General features: G+C 37.6%; 1 protein-coding gene across 3 annotated transcripts in view; it reads right to left on the minus strand.

The window, feature by feature from the left end:
• The window catches only part of Dzank1 (double zinc ribbon and ankyrin repeat domains 1), a 92,737-nt gene that overhangs the window by 56,280 nt on the left and 16,144 nt on the right, over positions 1 to 20,313 (minus strand). For all 3 annotated transcript variants that reach the window (XM_047542311.1, XM_047542312.1, XM_047542309.1), the window contains exons 6-8: positions 19,197 to 19,321; positions 6,317 to 6,402; positions 3,837 to 3,954 (exon numbers count right to left, since the gene is read on the minus strand). In XM_047542311.1, coding sequence (XP_047398267.1) covers positions 3,837 to 3,954; positions 6,317 to 6,402; positions 19,197 to 19,321 — 329 coding nt within the window. The remainder of the gene's footprint in view (positions 1 to 3,836; positions 3,955 to 6,316; positions 6,403 to 19,196; positions 19,322 to 20,313) is intronic.

Below are 20,313 nucleotides of genomic sequence, written 5' to 3' on the forward strand. Positions count from 1 at the left end.
GTAGCCCCACTAAGATCAGGGAGATGATCATATCTGGTCTACAAAAGGAAGAAGTCACAGAACTTTTTAAGAACGCAGGAACTGCTGGGTGCAATGGTACATGCCAATAATCCCAGCAGCTCATGAGGCTGAGGTAGAAGGATCACACGTTCAAAGACAGCCCTAGCAACTTAGTGAGGCCTAAAAAAAAAAATCTGGTGCTGAGGAAGGGAAAAGTGCTGGGGAATGATATGGGCCAAATTATATTTTTCTACTGTGTGCATGTACAAATACATGACAACAAATCTCATCATTATGTACAACTATAATGCAACAATAAAAAATGTAGAAAAAGAAAGGAAAGCAGGTGCTCCTCTCACTAATATACGTTTCAAGACTGTACTGAAGGAAGTGTCTGCTGGACCTTCTTTTAAAACACAAGTGAGAATTGTGGGGTACAGGGCACATATAATAAAATTTTATTTTATTTTATTTTCTTAAGTCTTTGGATTCCCTCGTGCACATGGTGTTGGGTTTTATAGACTTACCTGTGCCCCTCTAAAATTCATAAATTGAAGAAGAGGCAACAGGGATGTGTGCATGGAGGAAAGGCCATGTGAGGACATAGTGGCAAAGTGCTTGTGTACAAGTCAAGGAGAGAGACCTCAAGAGAAACCAACCATGCTGACATCTTGATCTTGGACTTTCAGCCTATAGAATTATGAGAAAATTAACTAAGCAGGCATTTAGTTACTCCAGTTGTGTTAATAGCACATTAAATCCAAGGTGTGCATATATCAATGAATTTGGCCCATTCTAGTGTTATATTCTGTCTTCACTTAAAATCTACTCCCACCTTTTCTCTAAGATTCTACCAATATATGTTAGCAAAATCTTACTTGTCTTTTTGTGTGTAAGCTATTTCCTCCTGGATCACACTTCTATAGCCTGCTGGAGTGGAATCCTAGTAATGCTGCAGGTGGTTGTGGTAAGTCTTGGAGCGAATGGACATCCCTTGTCAAAGCATCTACCCCAAGTGCAGTTGTCACAGAAATTTCAAGCCAAGGAAGGCTAGTACCCTCAGACCAGCGGGCAAACTCCAGCTACAGGCAAGGAGACCCAAGGTGACAACGGTTTAAGATTGTCAGTTTCATCTGGGTCCAACCTAATATTCACATTTCAGGATTCCATCCTTTTTTAATTAATGCCCTAACAGTCACATAGGAAATTAGTGATAAGGTGAAACCAACATGTAATGTTAAATGTTTGATCGTTTAAATATAACGCTGGGGCTATAAAAAATAGTTTAATTTTTTTGGAGAAAATAATGGGATGTTATGGGAGCTCTGTTTCTCAGACTATGACTTAAAGGTCCTGAGTTTGTCATTTTCTTTCTGTGAATGTTCCCATGAACTCAGGAGAACACGTTCTCCACCCCAATCCTAGTAGCCATTGTTACTGCCACAGCAGTCAAGTACAGCAGCTACTGCCAGGCACAGTGGTATATGCCTGTCATCCCAACTATTCAGGAGGCTAAGGCAAAGGGATCACAAGTTTGAGGCCAACTTCAGAAACTTGGTGAAGCTCTGTCTCAAAATAAAACATAGAAAGGACTAGAAATATAGCTTTGTGGTAAAGAGCCTCTGAGTTCAATCCCCAATAAACCTGTGCCCTCCACCCCAAAAAAAGTTACTGCAGTTACATGGCCATTCAGAATACCTACTTCAATTAGAATTTCATTATAATCAGTCACCAGTGATAGCTTGATTAATTGTGATATTAATTTATGCTATAAATTACCCCAAATTTCATTTTTATTTCCCATTGACAATGAGCTCAGTCCTGCTTTCAAGCAAAAGACAAGACCAAACCACTTCCAAAATTCCTTCTTCACAGTTTTATTCCCTGGGACCCAGCACCAATTCTGTAACAGTCATAATCCAGGAAGAAGACAGAAACCACACCGTAATTTGAGCAGGGAAAGATTAACATAAATAAGTGTTAACAGGCAACAGGGGATTAACTACTAATGGGCAGAGCAGACTCCACATGATATAGGAATACCAAACATAGGGAGGAGCCACTACCTGTAAGGCTGACGCAGAGAACCCAAGGAGGATCAAATGAAGAAGAGGTACTCTGCCCCACTTCCAACGGTGAAATCAGATTTCACTGAATGGGGTGTGGCTATTCCAGTGGATGTCCGAGAAGTCTCCTGAGATGATGCCAGAGTTGGCAAGAAAAAGCTACCCACTGGTGTCTAATGAAACTCATTAGGAGCCCTCCTTTCTCTGGAGAGCCGGCAGAACATATTGGAAAACATATTGGGATGCTGCCGAAACTTGCTGGGGAGCTGTTCACTGGGGCGCATGAGAGACTATCTGGGAAGCTGGTTGGGGAGCCAGTGGGACTCACTAAGGAATTGTCCATGGGATACCATCAAAATCCACAGAATTCAGCACAGCTGGGTGTCCTGCCACTTAGTTGAGCACCATAAAAGCAAAAGAGAAAGGAAAGCATACCAGAAGCAGGAAGAGAAGCCCATTCTCTTGCAGAGTCCCTTTTCTAACAAAAATTAACATCCAGTCAGCTGGCAAAGGAGAAATGCCTAAAGGAGGGCAGTGCAGGCAGGGCAATGAGGAGTGGCCTTGCACCTGGGCACAGTTTGGCTTTATCTAGAAGCAGGATCCTACTCCTGTGAGTTCAAGAAGACCAGTGGAGGGCAGGACACAGTAAATACTCAATAAATGACTATTGACTTAAATTACAAAGCTATTTATACAGTGTAGCCTGTTATCATTTATTATATAAGTATGATTTGGGGAGCAACATAGATGTTTTACAGTTCATTTAAAATATTATAATACCTAATAACATTTTCTCCCTGCAAAGACAAAGTTCTGAAAATCTTTCTCTAGGCAAAAGGAAATACTTTTGACATTGTACTAACTGATAAAAACAAAATTCAAACTAATAGAATCTGTTCATGTTTTATTTTTTGTATTATATTCTTCAAGGAGTTCTCAAGGAGTTCAAAATACATTAAGTTAACTTTTACAACAATCTTGAACAATAAATTGGAGGAAGATTTTGAAAAGATATCCATTTAGTACCTGAGTCCTTGTTGAGGGCATACTCAATTCTAAAACTCTAGACTCTGAGTTCATTAGTACCTTTTAATTTTAATAATTTAAATTTAATAATTTTAGAATTTTCTTTCTAAAGATGTCATTTCTCACTCAACATCACAAATCTCTCTATTCATTCACTAAGCCCCAGTTTAAAAAAAAAATTAAGTACTTAAAAGATGAACATTTTGGTGAAGTTTTTGATTGTTAGCAGGTTAAGCATCTCTTCTAACTACAAAACTAGTGGTAAGATAATAGTAATTATTATCTATACTTAATCAGCCAAAGTCTTTAAATTTAAATATACTAATCAATCTGTGACTTCTTTGGACAGAATAGTGCATCTTATGGACATGTAGATATGGAGCTATAAAGTAATTAGTACTTTTCTCCATTGTTTAAAGAATATATTTCCTTGTTGTACCCAGGCTATAAGCAGAAATAGCAATTAGACAGGAAACATTTATTTATCCATGCATGCCTCATTAAAACAATAAGATTTCAATCTCTGTCTGAGCCTGTACTTTTGCAAGGCACTGAAAAGAAATGTCACTGCAAATAGGTTTTTCCATTCTTAAGTGGGAATCTAGATAGTAACAGATTAATCTGCCAGTCATTCTTTCAACAAGTTTTTATGTTTGTGATTCATGTGTACAGGCACTGTCTTACTGCTGCAAATAAAGATCACATAAACCAGCAAAAGATGTTTTTAAGAATTTTGCTGCTCACCTGAGCTCCTTCTGGGGGTGGAAGACGATAGCCAAATATGGGTGGGACAGGAGCACCACACTCTTGACAGAAGCGAGCAAAAGGATCAGACGGGCGGGGAGCCAAACAGTGGGCACACCTGAAACAAAACAGGTTCCTGACTGGCCATGTGAGGAGGGGTCCACTTTAAGAAGACTGGTGAAAATCTAAAAGTGTTAAAACAGTTTTAAAAATGAAACAAAACACAAGCAGACCACTCTTAGCAGCTATGGGACAAATCCCAGGAAGAAAATTCTTCTCCAGGTGATTTTATTACAAAGTGACCGTACCATGGGAACCTGTGGTTTAAGGCCAGCCTGGGCAACTTAGCAAGACACTGTCTCAAAATAAAAAATAAAAAGGGGTGGGGGACATAGTCCAGTGGTAGAGCAATCCTGGGTTCAATCCTTGGTGCCTTGCCTCAAAACACAAAAAAAGAAACATCAGTGGAACAGAAAAGAGTTCAGAACTAGACTCACACAATTATCATCAATTGATTTTCAAATATTTCAAAACTAATCACCAAAGAAAGATAATTTTTTCAAGAAAATGAGCTTCAATAATTGAATATTCATATACAAAAATATGAATCTCAACCATATGCAAAATCAACTAAAATATATTATAGAACTAGGTATAAGAGCTAACACTATAAAACTTCCAGAAAATAATATAGGAGAAAATCTTAATGCATGGTTTAGAAAAGATCTCTTAAATATAATAGGCTAAGAATGAAGTATAAAAGAAAAACAGATAAATTGAACTCCATCAAAATAAAAAGTCAGACTGGGAGAAAATATTTGCAAAACATATATCTGACAAAGGGGAACATGTATAATTCTATAATAAAAAGATACATAACCCATTTTTTAAGGGCAAAAGTTGGATCAGATAATTTACCAAAGAAGATTTATGGATGGCAAACAAGCACATCAAAAGATACACAATACCAGTAGTTACTAGCAAAATGAAAGTTAAAACCACAATGAGATACTACTACAATCTCACTAGAATGATCAAAAAAATAAAAATAAAAGTGTTGGTAAGAATGTGATGAAATTGGCTGGGTATAGTGGCACATCCCTGTAATCCCAGCGACTTAGGAGGCTGAGGCAGGAGGATTCCCTGTAATCCCAGCGACTTAGGAGGCTGAGACAGGAGGATTCTAAATTCAAAGGGAACCTCAGCAACTTAGGCCTTAAGCAACTTAGCAAGACCCTGTCTCAAAATAATAAAAAGGGCTGGATATGTGGCTGAGTAGTTAAGCACCCTTGGGTTCAATCCATCCCCAGTACCAAAAAAAAAAAAAAAAAAAAAAAAAAAAAAAAAGAATGTGGTGAAATTGGAATTCTCAAACACTGCTGGTAAGAATGTAAAAATGGTACAGTTACTTCAGAAAACAATTGAATAGTTTCTTTTTTTTTTTTTTTTGTGGTACTTGGGATCGAACTAAGGGCCTTGTGCTTGCAAGGCAAGTACTCTACCAGCTGAGCTATCTCCCCAGCCCTGAATAGTTTCTTAAAAATTAAAATACATACCTATCATGTAAACAACTCCCCCTTCCACATATTTACCCAAAGGGAAATGAAAGCATATATGTATGCAATGACTTCTATAAAATGTTCATATCAACTTTATATGTAAAATGTTCATATCAACCTAGAAATATAATAAATGAATGAATAAACAAACTGTGGCATATCTGTACCATGGAAACTCAATGATAAACACAACACCTCAGCAATAAAAAGCACAGATGTTTGATACAAGCAAAAACATGAATGAATCTCAAAATAATTATGCTGGTCAAAGAAGCCTGACCCCCCCCTCAAAAAAAGAGAAAAAGAAAAAAAGAGTAAATACTAAATTACTCCACATGTATATATAATCAAAAGCAAACTGAACTATAGTGACAAGAAGCAGGTCAATAGTTACCTGGGAATGAGGAAGAATGAGAAGGTACAATGTCAGAAACTTTGGAAGGTGATGAATTTGTTCATTTTCTTGTTTACTGTGATAGTTTCATATATGCAGGATATAAATATGTATATATATACATACATATGTATCAATTGAACTCTTTAAATATATGCAGTTTGTCTTATGCCAATCATATCTTTTAAAAAGCTATTAAATTTAATTTAAAAAGCTATGGCCAGGTCAGGAGTGGAGACACACATCTGTAATCCCAGTGACTTGGGAGGTTGAGGCAGGAGTACTGCAAGTTCAAGGCCAGCCTCTGCAACTTAGTGAGACCCTGTCTCAAAATTTAAAATTTTTAAAAAGTACTAGCTTAGTGATAAAGCACCCCTAGTTTTAATCCCCAGTATGATAATAAATAAATAAATAGATAGATAGATAGATAGATAGATAGATAGATAAAGTTATGGGTAGGAAAACACATTGACCACAATGTATTATTATGCTAGACTTTAAGACAGAATAGAGAATATGATACATACTTGAGGAAGTCTGTTTCTCTTTGAATCCTCATGATCTCTGTGCTTGTCAGACTTTTCTGGCCAGTTATGTGTGCAAAACCAGGGGACTAAAATTAAGAATACAGATATATAAAGGTATGTGGTCAATATAACTTGATAAAAGCCATGGAATAGTAAAATTAATGGAAAATTTTATTTTGACATTTGTTGCATAAGGAATGCTGGAGCATTTATTTTTTTTTAAACCATGATGGGAAAGGTCCTAAGTAATTATCACTCCAGTATCTAACATTTTAAAAATTATTCAAAGTTCTATTCATAATCAGACATGCGTATTTCATTAAACATGAAAGTTTACAACAAAAGATATCTGAATTTACTATAGACAGATCTGATTCTAGAATTGAAAAACCTGTTTGTATTCATTTTTCCCAGCACTTTTATTGGTGCACAATAGCTGTACATAATGATGGGATCTGTTGTTATATATTCATACATGCACATAATATAACAATATAATTTGGCCAATATCAATCCCCAGCACTTCCTCCCTCCCTTCCCACCTCCCACCTCCTGGTCCCTTTCCTCTCCCTTTGATTTTCCTTTGATTTTCATGAAATCTGTCCCTCACTTTCTTTTTGTTTTTCCTCTCTAGCTTCCACATATGAAAGAAAACATATGTCCCTTGACCTTCTGAGTTTGATTTATTTTCTTTAACATTATGGTCTCTATTTCTATCCATTTTCCTGCAAATGACATAATTTCACTTCTCTTTATGGCTGCATTGTGTATATATACCACATTTTCTTTATCCATTCATTCACTGATGGATATCTAGGCTGGTTCCATAGTTTGGCTACCGTGGCTTGTGCTGCTATAAACACAGATATGCATATATCACTGTAGTATGATGACCTTAATTCTTTAGTATAAATACCAAGGTGTGGTATAGCTGAATCTTGTATTCATTTTTCTCAAGGATTATATTTCTAGGAAATATAAGAACAGATGCAGCAACCATCTGGTGTTATCCAGAAATATTTAACTCATTTGAAATTTTTATATTTGAGCATCCACTGTGTGCCGGGCACGCCAGTATCTTACACAGATTCATAGTCCCTGCCCTCAAGAAGTCAAATGTGTGCATTTACAAAGTAACTGAAACACGATAGGGTCACCACAGAAACATTTGGGTTGAACTCCACGGGAACCTAGATGAGGGAATAATCACATTCACTTGCTCCAGGTGAGAAGGGCTTCTCAGAGGCAGTAAAAACTAAATGGACCTGAGAGAGTAAAGAAAAGTTTGACAAGTGGACAGAAAGGCAAAGGGAATTCCCAGTAGAGGAAACCCACTGGCAGAGGCACCACAGAAGTGCAGGGCATGGCATGCCCTTCTCCATCACTAGAGAAGGCACACAAAATGAAGAAGCTAACCATAGCGAGTGTCTGATAATAATAAAACATGCCTAGCATGTCGCAGCCTTTATCTCCTTGAAATTCACAATAACCCTCTGAGGGTTACATTATCCCCATTTCATTGTATTCTTCTAACATCTTATTTTGAAATCATTTTGAACTTACAGAAAAGCCACAAGGATAGTACTCCAGTCCAGCCAGCTTGATGAATTTTTACATTAGTATTTTTTTCCATTTTCCTTTCTCTATCTCTGAATTATATGAGAATAAGCTGCAGTAGTGATGTTCCTTTGCCCCTAAATAGCTGAGTATGCTCTTCCTAAAACAAGGCTGTCCTCTTTCTTACACCACAGGGTATCAAAGTTGGAAAAGTTAATGGTGGTACAATACTACTATCTAATTCACCGACCTTGATTTAGACTTCATCGGTTGTGCCAATTATGTCTTTTACAGTTGTATTTTTTTTTTCCTGGTGTAGGATTCCTAGTACCACACTTAGGTGTCACATCCCTGTTAATTCATAGAATATCCTTTGATTTGGTTTTATCTGATGTTTCCTTGTGATTGGATTTGGTCATGCATTTTGACACAAATTCCAGAGAAAGGACACTGTGCCCATCTGAGCATATATAATCTCCATTTATGAGATGAAAATGAGGCAAAGAAAGGTTGAGTCACTTGCTTGAGTTCATGTTAACAACATGGGTAGTGAACTCTAGGCCTACCTGTCCCCTGTAAATTCCTGGTCCACCACAATGCCAGGGTTCAAATTTCAGACTTCATTCTGCAGTCAACGGGGGGCAGCCAGAGGGTTTTTTTTTTTTTTCTTTTTATTGCTTTCAAGTTATATCTAACACAGCCTATACCAGAAGTCACAAAGTGGTGGTCTAATTGGCCAAATGTGGTATGCCACTGAGTTTCATTTGGTCCATGAACCATTTATATTGGTTCCCACGGTGTTTCAGAACCTGAATTAATTGTCAAAATTTTAAATAAGGTGATTACACAAGATGATCCAAGTGTCTGGCTTCTTGTGCAAATCCATATGATGTGGCAACACTGAATCTGTAGTCCCTCTTGTCAGTAGTAGTCTGGCGTTGAGTAGAGTGACTCCTTTAGCTGTCTGGGGTATTAGGCATCATCACAGAACTCACATCCCTTGTGCCCTCACACTAAAGCCAGTGTCATCTGTCATATATCTTCTACCCTGCTGCCTGACTCTGAAAGCACCCTAGGTCAGATACTAAACTCAGAGGTTAAGCATGGTCTCCTGAGCAGTTGCTGACACATTGTAACACTCAATAGTTTCACTGATTCTGATAGTTGATGAAGCAGCTTCAAATGGGATTGAGCTGGAATGTTGAGAAGAATTTTTCTTTTCTTTTCTTTTCTTTTGGTACTGGGTATTAATCCCAGGGGTGCTTAACCACTGAGTCACATCCCCAACCCAGTTTTGTATTTTATTTATAAACGGAGTCTCACTGAGTTGTTTAGGATCTTGCTTAGTTGCTGAGGCTGGCTTTGAACTCAGGATCCTCCTGCATCAGCCTCCCGAGCTGCTGGGATTACAGGTGTGTACCACTGCACCCAGCGAGAAGAATCTCTTAACAATATGAAGAACAACAGTGGAAGAAAAAATTTTGTGGTTCTTTTCCGGCCTCCTGGCTTTCTGAATGTTAGTCAAATTCCCCAAATTTTGTCTTTGTCTCTATGTTCCTAGTTCTTTAAGATTCTGGAATCCTTATATATCATTTCACTCTATCTTTCCCTTGAAAACAACTCTTAAAACAACTAAGTCAGCAAGGTAATCCAAATATTCATGCACAAAGGAAATAACTATTTCCAGACACAAATAATTATCACCCATGTGAGACTGTTTTGTAAAAGTAGTTACTGTGTTTGACTTACATCATTCATTCTTCAAAATGATACTTTTTATCTCAAAATCATTATTATTTGTGCCACACTGCTGTGCACTGTCCATAGGAGTTGAGAATCCCTACTGGTTCATCTGGTAACCAGGTAATCATTCTTTCCAGAAGATTGAGTAGGGCAATTTTCCATTGTAGAGATGGTTGCCTTTTTGTTTAGTGGTGTTTGCAAACAGACTACCAGATCGTTGGTCTCTAGCCTGGACTTTGTGGTTCTCCAAAAATATATGGTGAGTGGGCAGCTGGAAGAACCCAGCAAATCAGGTCGAGTTACACCTCAGCATTAGAGACTAGAAATGAAGATAATTGCTTGACCTCAGGATTAAGACAATTGGCTTTCTTGGCCAGTGATTCAGACTAGACTAAACATCAAAGTCAAATGTGGACTTCATCCCAGGTTTATGAACTAAGACTCTCCAGGAGGTTTTCAGGAAGGGGTAGTTGGAAATTTATACACATAGGTAAGTTTCCTCTGGGTGGTTCTGTTATGCAATCAGGTTTGGGAACCAGATTTTTTGCCTCCTTTATACTTAATGGTAAGTATGAGCAGCCTTGGAATCATAGGTACACCAGAAACAGTTGTGGTTAGATAGAAATGTAGCTCCTGGTATATTCTTCTTGGGGCTCAAATAGAAGAAAGACAGTAAGGGCTCCTGGCTTAACCTTAGATGCCAAAAAAGTCCAAAATGAATCTTATAAACACTGAAAAATCAAAATACTATAATAATTGTAGGCAATTAGTATAAGTGCATGTTTCTTGTGTTACAGTAGTAACAATGCATTGATATGGCTTTTATTAAGATCTTAAACTACTTCCATCTTGCCTCGTTCAATGAGCAGTGCTCTTTGCTTTTGTAGGCTGAAGCCTCAGCAACGCATGACATAGATGACCCCTGCCTTGTCCCTGAATTCTTCCTTCTCCCGGCTTCCATGGCACCACATTCTTCTGGCTTTCTTCCCACTTCTCAAAATTCTCCTTCCCCACATAAGCATCTAAGTTCAGGATTTTGCCTTGTGCCACCTTCTCTTCATCTTCTGTACACCCTTGGCAAGAGACCTCATTTGGATTCAAGCTTTTTTTTTTTAGATGTTTCATATTTTCTGTTTTTTTATGTTATTAGCTCAATTACATTTTTTATTTGTTCTAATTGGTTATACACTAGAATGCATTTTGACACATTGTACACCAATGGAGCATAACTTCTCATTCCTCTGGCTGTACATGGTGCTGAGTCACACAGTAATGTAATAATACATGTATATAGGGCAACAATGTCTGTCTCATTCTATTGTCCTTCCCATCCCCACCTCCCACCACTCCTCCCCTCACTCCCCTCTGCATAATCCAAAATTCTTTCATTCTCTCCCCTCCATACACACTATGGATCAGCATCCACTTATCAGAGAAAACATTTGGCCTTTGGTTTTTTGGGATTGGCTTATCTCACTTAGCATGATATTCTCTAGTTCTATCTATTTACCTGCAAATGCCATAATTTCATTCTTATTTTTTTTAAAAATTTTTAGTTGTAAATAGACACAATACCTTTATTTTATTTATTCATTTTTATGTGGTGCTGACAATCAAACCCAGTGCTTCACAAATGCCAGGCAAGTGCTCTACCACTAAGCCACGACCCCAGCCCCAATTTCATTCTTCTTTAAGGTTGAGTAATATTCCACTGGGTATACGTACCAATCATCTGTGGAAGGGCATATAAGTTGGTTCCATAGTTTAGCTATTGTGAATTGAGCTGCTATAAACATTGATGTTTCTGTGTCACTGTAGTATGCTGACTTTAATCCTTTGGGTATAAACTGAGGAGTGGGACAGCTGGGTCAAATGGTGGTTCCATTCCAAGTTTGTGAGGAATCTCCATACTGCTTTCTATAGTGGTTGCACCAATCTGCAGTCCAACCAACAATGTAGGAGTGTACCTTTTTCCCCACATTTATTGTTGCTTGTATTCTTGATAACTGCCATTCTAATTGGAGTGAGATAAAATCCTATGGCAGTATTGATTTGCATTTTTATAATTGCTAGAGATGATGAACATTTTTTCATATGTTTGTTGATTGATTTATTTCTTCTGAGAAGGGCCTGTTCAGGTCCTCAGCCCATTTATTGATTGGGTTATTTGTTTTGTTGGTGTTAAGTTTTTTGAGTTCTTTATACATCCTGAAGATTAGAGCTCTTTCTGAGGTACGTATGGTAAAGATTTTGTCCCATTCTGTAGATTCTCTCTTCACATTGATTTTTTCCTTTGATGAAAATAAACTTTTTAGTTTGAGTCCATCCAATTTATAGATTCTTAATTTTATTTGAGCTTTAGGAGTCTTGTTAAAGAAGTCAGGTCCTAAGCCAACATGATGAAGATTTAGGCCTACTTTTTCTTCTATTAGGCACAGGGTCTCTGTTCTAGGACATAAATCTTTGATCCAATTGGAGTTGATTTTTGTGCAGGGTGAGAGATAGAAGTTTAACTTCATTTTGTTACATATAGATTTCCAGTTTTCCCAGCAACGTTTGTTAAAATGGCTATCTTTTCTTCAGTGTATGGTGCTTTTGTCTAGTATGAGATAAATGTATGTATGTGGGTTTGTCTCTGTCTTCTATTTTGTACCATTGGTCTACATGTCTATTTTGGTGCCAATACCATGCTGTTTTTGTTACTGTTGTTGCATAGTATAGTTGAAAGTCTGGTAGTGTGATGCCTCCTGCTACACTCTTCTTGCTAAGGATTGCTTTGGCTATTCTAGGTCTCTTATTTTTCCAAATAAATTTCACGATTGCTTTTTCTATTCATTGGGATTTTAATAGGAATTGCATTGAATCTATATAACACTTTTGTATAGCCATTTTGACAATATTTATTCTGCCTACCAAAGAGCATGGGAGATCTTTCCATCTTCTAAGGTCTTCTACAATTTCTTTCTTTAGTTTCTGTAGTTTTCACTGCAGATGTCTTTCACCACTTTTGTTAGATTGATTCCCAAGTATTTTATTTTTGTTGAAGCTATTTGTGAATAGGGTAGTTTTCCTAATTTCTCTTGCAGTGGATTCATCGCTTATATTTAAGAATGCATTTGATTTATGGGTATTGATTTTATATCCTGCTACTTTGTTGAATTCATTCTAGAAGTTTTCTGATGGAATTTTTTAGATTTTCTAAATATAGACTCGTGTCCTCAGCAAATAGTGGTAGTTTGAGTTCTTCTTTTCCTATTTGTATCCCTTTAATTTCTTTTGTCTGTCTGATTGCTCTGGCTAGTGTTTCAAGGACGATGTTGAATACAAGTGGCAAAAGAGGACATCCCTGTCTTGTTTGAGTTTTTAGGGGGAAAGTTTTCAATTTTTCTCCATTCAGAATGATGTTGGTCTTGGGCTTAGCATAGATAGCTTTTACAATGTTGAGGTATGTTCCTACTATCCCTAGTTTTTCTAGCATTTTGAACATGACGAGGTGCTGTATTTTGTCAAATGCTTTTTCTGCATCTATTGAGATGATCATATGATTCTTTTAAGTCTATTGATGTTATTTATGTATTATGTTTATTGATTTCCATATGTTGAACCAAGCTTGCGTCCCTGAGATGAAGCCCACTTGATTGTGGGGTGCTATCTTTTAAAATATGCTTTTGTATATGATTTGCCAGAATTTTATTGAGAATTTTTGTGTCTGTGTTCATCAGGGATGTTGGTTTATTCCTTGATGTGTCTTGTCTGGTTTTGGTATCAGGGTGATACTAGCCTCATAGAATGAGTTTGGAAGAGTTCCCTCCTTTTCTGTTTCATGGAATAATTTGAGGAATATTGGTGTTAATTCTTCTTTGAAGGTCTTGAAGAACTTCCTGGGCTTTCATTAGTTGGTAGGCTTTTGATGGCGTCTTCTATTTCTTTGTTTGAAATTGATCTGTTTATGGACGAAATTGGAGAATATCATGCTAAGTGAGATAAGCCAATCTCAAAAAACCAAAGGAAGAATGATCTCGCTGATAAGTGGATGATGATACATAATGGGGTGTGGGAGGGGTTAGTTTTAGGGTTAGAGTGAGGGTTAGGGAGGGGGGCAAGAATGGGGGAAGGAAGGACTGTATAGAGGGAAAAGAGGGATGGGAGGGGTGGGGGGAAGGGGGAAAAAATAACAGAATGAATCAACCAACATCACCCTATGTAAACGTATGATTACACAAATGGTATGCCTTTACTCTATGTACAAACAGAGAAAGAACATGTATCCCATTTGTTCACAATAAAAAAAAAAAAAAAAAAAAGAAATTGATCTGTTTAAATTGTATATGTCCTCCTGCATCAGTTTGGTAGATCATATGTCTCCAGAAATTTGTCGATGTCTTCAAGTTTTTCTATTTTATTTGAGTATAAATTTCAAAATAGTTTCTAATTATCTTCTGTATTTCAGTAGTATCCATCATGATATTTCCTTTTTCATCATGAATTTTAGTAATTTGAGTTTTCTCTCTCTTTGTTAGTGTGGCTAGGGGTTTATCAATTTAATTTATTTTTTCAAAGAACCAACTTTTTGTTTTGTTGATTTTTTCAATTGTTTCTTTTGTCTCAATGTCACTGATTTCAGCTCTGATTTTAATTATTTCCTGTCTTTTCCTGCTTTTGGTGTTGATTTGTTCTTCTTTTTCTAGGGCTTTGAGGTATAATATTAGTTCATTTATTTTTTGACTTTTTATTCTTTTAATAAATGAGCTCAATGCAATGAACTTTCCTTTTAGTACTGCCTTCATAGTGTCCCAGAGATTTTGGTATGTTCTATCGGTATTCTCATTTACCTCTAAGTATTTTTTCATTTCATCCTTGATTTCTTCTGCTATCCGTTCATCATTCAATAGTGTATTATTTAGTCTCCATGTGTTAGACTAGCTTCTGTTTTTTACTTTATTGTTGATTTCTAATTTCAGCTCATTATGATCTGATTGAATGCAGGGTATTATCTCCATTTTTTTGTATTTACTAGGAGTTGCTTTGTGGCATAAGATATGGTCTGTTTTAGAGATGGGTCCATGTGCTGCTGGGCAGAACGTGTATTCACTCAATGGTGAATGAAATACTCTATGTCTGTTAGATCTAAATCATTGATTGTATTATTGAATTCTATAATTTCTTTGTTTAGCTTTTGTTTGGAAGATCTATTCAGTGGTGAGAGAGGTGCATTAAAGCCACCCAGTATTATTGTCTTGTGGTCTATTTGATTCTTGAAATTGAGAAGGGTTTGTTTGGTGTACATAGATGCTCCATTGTTTGGGACACATATATTTACAACTGTTATGTCTTGTTGGTGTATGATTCCCTTAAGCAGTATGAAATGTCCTTCCTTATTCCTTCTGACTAACTTTGGTCTGAATTCCTGCTTGTTTACACAGTCCATGTGAGTGATATGTTTTTTCCCAACCTTTCATCTTCACTCTGTGGATGTTTTTTTTTTTTTTAGGAGGTGAGTCTCTTAAAGACTGCATATCGTTAGGTCTTTTTTTTTTTTTTTTATCCAATCTACCAGTCTATGTCTTTTGATTGATGAGTTTAGGTCATTAACATTCAGCATGATTATTGAGGTATGATTTGTATTCCCAATCTTTTTGACTTATTTTTGTTTTTTAACTTGACTTAGTTTCTCCTTTGATTAAACTTTCCTTTAGTGTAGTTCCTCCCTTTGCTGGTTTTCCTGGTTTTGCTTTTTTTTTTTTTCATTTCCTCCTAGTGGAATATTTTGCTGAGAATGTTCTGTAGTACAGGCTTTCTGGTTGTTAATTCTTTTAACCTTTGTTTATCATGGAAAGTTTTTATTTCATTTTCAAATCTGAAGCTTAATTTTGTTAGATATAAAATTCTTGGTTGGCATCCATTTTCTTTCAGAGCTTGATATATGTTGTTCCAGGACCTCCTGGTCTTGGGGGTCTGGGTTAAGAAATAAGCTGAGATCTAAATTGGTTTCCCCCATATGTAATTTGATTTTTTTTTCTCTCGCAGTCTTTAGGATTCTATCTTTATTCTGTATTTTAGTCATTCTCATTATAATGTGACTTCGTGTGGGTCTGCTGTAATTTTGTACATTTGGGGTCTTGTAAGTCTCTTGTAGTTGATTTTCCATTTCCATTTCCATTTCATTCTTTAGATTTGTGAAGTTTTCTGATATTATGTCATTGAAAAGATTGTGTGTTCCTTTGGTTTACATCTCCATGCCTTCGTCTATTCTGATAAATCTTAAATTTGGTCTTTTCATGTTATCCCATATTTTTTGGAAGTTCTGGTCATGGTTTCTTACCATCTTCTCTGTGCAGTCAACTTTATTTTCAAGAGTATATATTTTGTCTTCATCATCTGAGGTTCTTTTCTTCCAAGTGGTCTAATCTGTTAGTGATACTTTCCATTGAATTTTTAATTTGGCTTATTATTTCCTTCATTTTAAGGATTTCTGCTTGATTCCTTTTTATAATATCTGTCTCTTTATTGAAGTCATTTTTTACTTCCTGAATTTTCTCTCCAATACCATCCTTTTATTTTGAAGATCAATCTATGTATTTTCTAAACTCCTTCTCTGACATTTCTTCTACTGTGTTGTCTATGGATTCTACTGTTGGAACATCTTGCTTTCTTTGAGGCGCTTTGTTCTCTTGTTTTTTCATGTTATTAGTTGTTTTCTCATCTAGTGATATGAATCTGATGCAGTAGTTTCTACCCTGTAGTCTTACAGTGTCCCTGAAGCCTTCTAGTACCTCACCTTTAGGGGAAGACCAATATTAATAGCACCCAATGCAAACAATATAGCACCTTAAACCAAATGGCTCCTATTAGGGTGTCTATAGTTTTTGTCACAAAAAAACAGAAATGATGTGTTCAATTATTATCTACAATATATAGAGTAAGTTTGCTAAAAGGGTTTACTGTTTCAAATGATGGACAATGAGGGAATAGAAATAGTATAAGATGTGATGAGGGAGGACAGAAGATAGAGGTAAAAAATTATAGTAAGAGCGAGGGAGGAATTAATAGAGGTTGGGTAGTATGAGAGAAGTGAGAAAGAGAATCCAGGGAGACATATAGCTGAGCGAAAACATATATACAAATTAAAAAAAAAAAGAGGAAATTCTCAATGGAAAATTGAATGATTACTTCTGTTGGCAGAATTTTCTTAGCTTTCCTTCTCTGCCAATTGGTGGGGTTTTCTAAAGTTTGATGTTATCTCCAGTCTGGTGGATGCCAGCAGGTTGGGTAACGGGCAAGCTGATATCAAGATGCCTCACACCCTCGTCAGTCTTCCCACCTGTTGCTGCCAGCTCCTTCTGTCTCTGCACACTTCAGGACTCATTGAGCTGGAGAGAGCCCAGTTTTCTCCAGTTTCTCCAACTTGTGCTCCCCCACAGGAAACTGCCCCTAGTCTCCAGCTTTCCATAGGCTTGCCAGACCCAGACTGGCTCATGCCAACCCAGCTGCAATCTGATGGACCTGGACTTACGCTTCCCCAAGTCCAGCCTTGCTGCAGTCTCAAGATCTCAATGCCCTTTCGACTTGCAGAGACCACCAGGAATGTACTCAAAATAAAGGAGCAACCCTTCAAAGAGCAGTCAGATAGTAGCCACTAGCACACTGAGCAGAAAGACCTCAGGTGCAACCAGACCTGCAGGTACCCCAATTTATCTTCAGGTCCTGGCCGGTATCCCCAGATAGTTAGTAGTGCCCCTAGATGGTGGTGGTGGCAGCAGCAGACCTGCAGGCCCTGGCTGGTGTCCCAAGTTGGCAGTGACCATGTATAACCAAACCTATGGGTACTGTGACAATGGACTTCCAGGCAACAGCAGGCAGCAGGCAATGGGTATTCCGCTGACAGTCTCCTGGTGGTCTGCAGGCTAATGACAGGTGATCAGTGGGTGGATCCTGGGCACCAGGCAATGGGTAGGTGAAAGGCAGGCAATGGGCAGGCAAGAGGCGGACATGCAAGAGGCAGGCAAACAGGCAAATGTTGAATAATAGGCAGCAGTCAGAGAGTGATCTGCATTCAAAAGGCAGGTGATATGCTGGCAGATGGCGTGGGATTGCCTTGGACAAATGGGGGGTAAACAGCAGGATAGGCAGCAATGGCTCCCTTGCAGAGAAACAGTATTTCTTCTGCTTGAATCCTGAGTCATGGAGTGACAAGGAATACAGCTTTCCTCTGGTCTGCCACCTTGGATCTCCCAAACAAGTTTTACATGCCATCTACATATGAAATTTCCAAATATGCATCTTCATTCCTGACTTCTTGACTGAGTTTGAACTTACACATACAATAAGCTACTCAACACCTTCACTTGAATATCCAATGAGCCCTTGAACACTTGAGCATCATCTCTAGATGCTCAGGCCAAAACCCTGTGAGTCATTCTTGGTTCTTCCCTTTCTCTCATCCCATCTATTTAGCCCCTCAGCCAAACCTGTTTGGATGCCCATGAACTCCTGTCCTCACTACGTCTACAACCTTTGACCAAGACACCCTCATCTCTTACCAGGAAGTAAACACCTCAGAAATGATGTTCCCATCTTATTCTTCTATAGTCTAATCTCTGGCACAAAAGGAACTTTAAAATATAAATGGGATTATGTCTTATGCTCCATATATATTCCCCTTACAATTAGAATAAAATCCCAGTTCTTTACAATGAAACTAGCATTTGTGATTCTCAACTATGTTTGCATGTTTGAATCACTTGGGGATATATTTTAAAAAACAAACCATGCCCAAACATCAAACAACCCAAATTTTTAAGTTAAGGTCCCAGAATTGGTTTGAAAGCACTTTCGGTGAATCTGATGTGCAGCCATATCTGAGAACCACAGATCTAGGCACTCTGCTCCCAGCCCAACTCCCACCTCATCTCCTACCTTGCTCATCAACCTTCATCCACACCAGCGTCCTTGAGATCCCTCACTTTGCTGTCCTCATTTTGACTGTTGTTGAATCTTTCCCCCAAGATCCTTACAGTGCTGGCTTCTGAAAGTTCATCTTGAAAGTTCAATTTAAATATCACCTCTTCAAGGAAGCCCTCTTCCAATTTAAAACAACACTTGCTCTTCCTTCATAGACCTTCTCAATCTCAAGGGTTCTCAAACTTGAGTGCATATCAGAAGGAGGGTTAATTAAAATGCAGATTATTGTGCTCAGGCCCAGAGTCTGATTCAGTAGGTCTGTGGCAGGGCCTGAGAATGTTCATTTCAAATAAGCTCCCATGTGATGTTGATACTGCAGGTCTGGGGACCCCACTTTGAGAATCACTAAACTGTCTCATTATCCTGCTTATCTAGTTCATAACTTTTACTACTGTTTAACATTTTCGTGTGATTAATTACTTGATTATTATCTGTTTGCCCACAACCCCAATGAGATGTCAGCCCAATGAATATATAGAGACTTTTCTTGGGCAACACAGTACCGCCAACCCTGGCACATGGTCAAAAGTCTGGGAAAAGCTGCCTTAAAATAGTTCATGGAAAGCATTAAGAATATGGGAGGTATTTTCACATCCTACAGATTTTCCTTAAAAGTTACCTGGGACTGGTGAGTGGGTGGTCTAGAACTTGATCCTTCATGGTAGGCTGGGATTTCCAATGGACTCTCTGAGAAGCGAAGATCTCTCAGAGTTTTAGGGTCAATTCTTTCATCTATCTTGAGGTCTACAATTATATTAAAAACATTGTTCTGTGAGCATCTGTAATTATGTAAAATCATGAAAATGTCTGTGTCATTGAAAATGTTTTAAATAAGGGACCACTGTCATCATATTCTTTCCCTAGAAGTAACAATTGTATAAAGAGCTACCCTCCCCAACTCTGTGAATTAGAACTGAGAAAGGAAAAATAAGCCCAGATTGAGAAAATAATCTTCCCTGTTACATTCTATAACATTCCACATTGAACTGGGAAAGCAGACAGATCAATTCATTTGCAAGACTAGAAGGTTACATTACTTCTCCCAAGGACATTTTGCAGCTGAGAAATGTCACAATAGCTTCCTCTTGAAGTGATCTACTGCTCACTTGCTGAGAAAAATTGTCCTCTAAAATCATAGATTATCAGAAATTCTTCATTTTGAAATTGTACCAGTAAGAACAAAATACTCTTGCCAGAAGAATCTAAGTCACGAAGAAAAGCAGTCTCAGTTTCTAATCCTTGTGCTGAGCTGCATACCAGGGTCTCTGAACTATGAACATAAATCTTTATAGTCTACAAGGTAACACAACTTCAGTTCACACCTGATGCTTCAGTTCACACACAGTCTAGCTTTGCTTTGAGCCTATCAAAACTCTGCTTTCATTATTTTAAAAAATTTTTTAAATTTATTTTTACAGTGCTGGGGATTCAACCCAGGGCCTTGCACATGCTAGGCAAGTGCTCCACCACTGAGCCATATCCCCAGTCCTCTGCTTTCATTTCAATTTCACACAAACTTCACTCTTCCCTCAAACCCTTAAAGTCTTATCTTTTCCTTTGCTTGATGAGACAGGTCATGATTCTGTGGTGTGTGATCTTCCTCAATGCAATAAATCAATAAATATAACATCATTATACTACTTGGCTATCCTTCATGGTCTTAAGCTAGTTAGCTAGGACAGCACTAGAATTCAAATTACAGCCTACTTTCCTATTCTAGTGTTTCTTATTCCAAC

Source organism: Sciurus carolinensis, chromosome 2 (assembly GCF_902686445.1).
Source record: "Sciurus carolinensis chromosome 2, mSciCar1.2, whole genome shotgun sequence".
In the NCBI taxonomy this organism is placed as follows: Eukaryota; Metazoa; Chordata; class Mammalia; order Rodentia; family Sciuridae; genus Sciurus; species Sciurus carolinensis.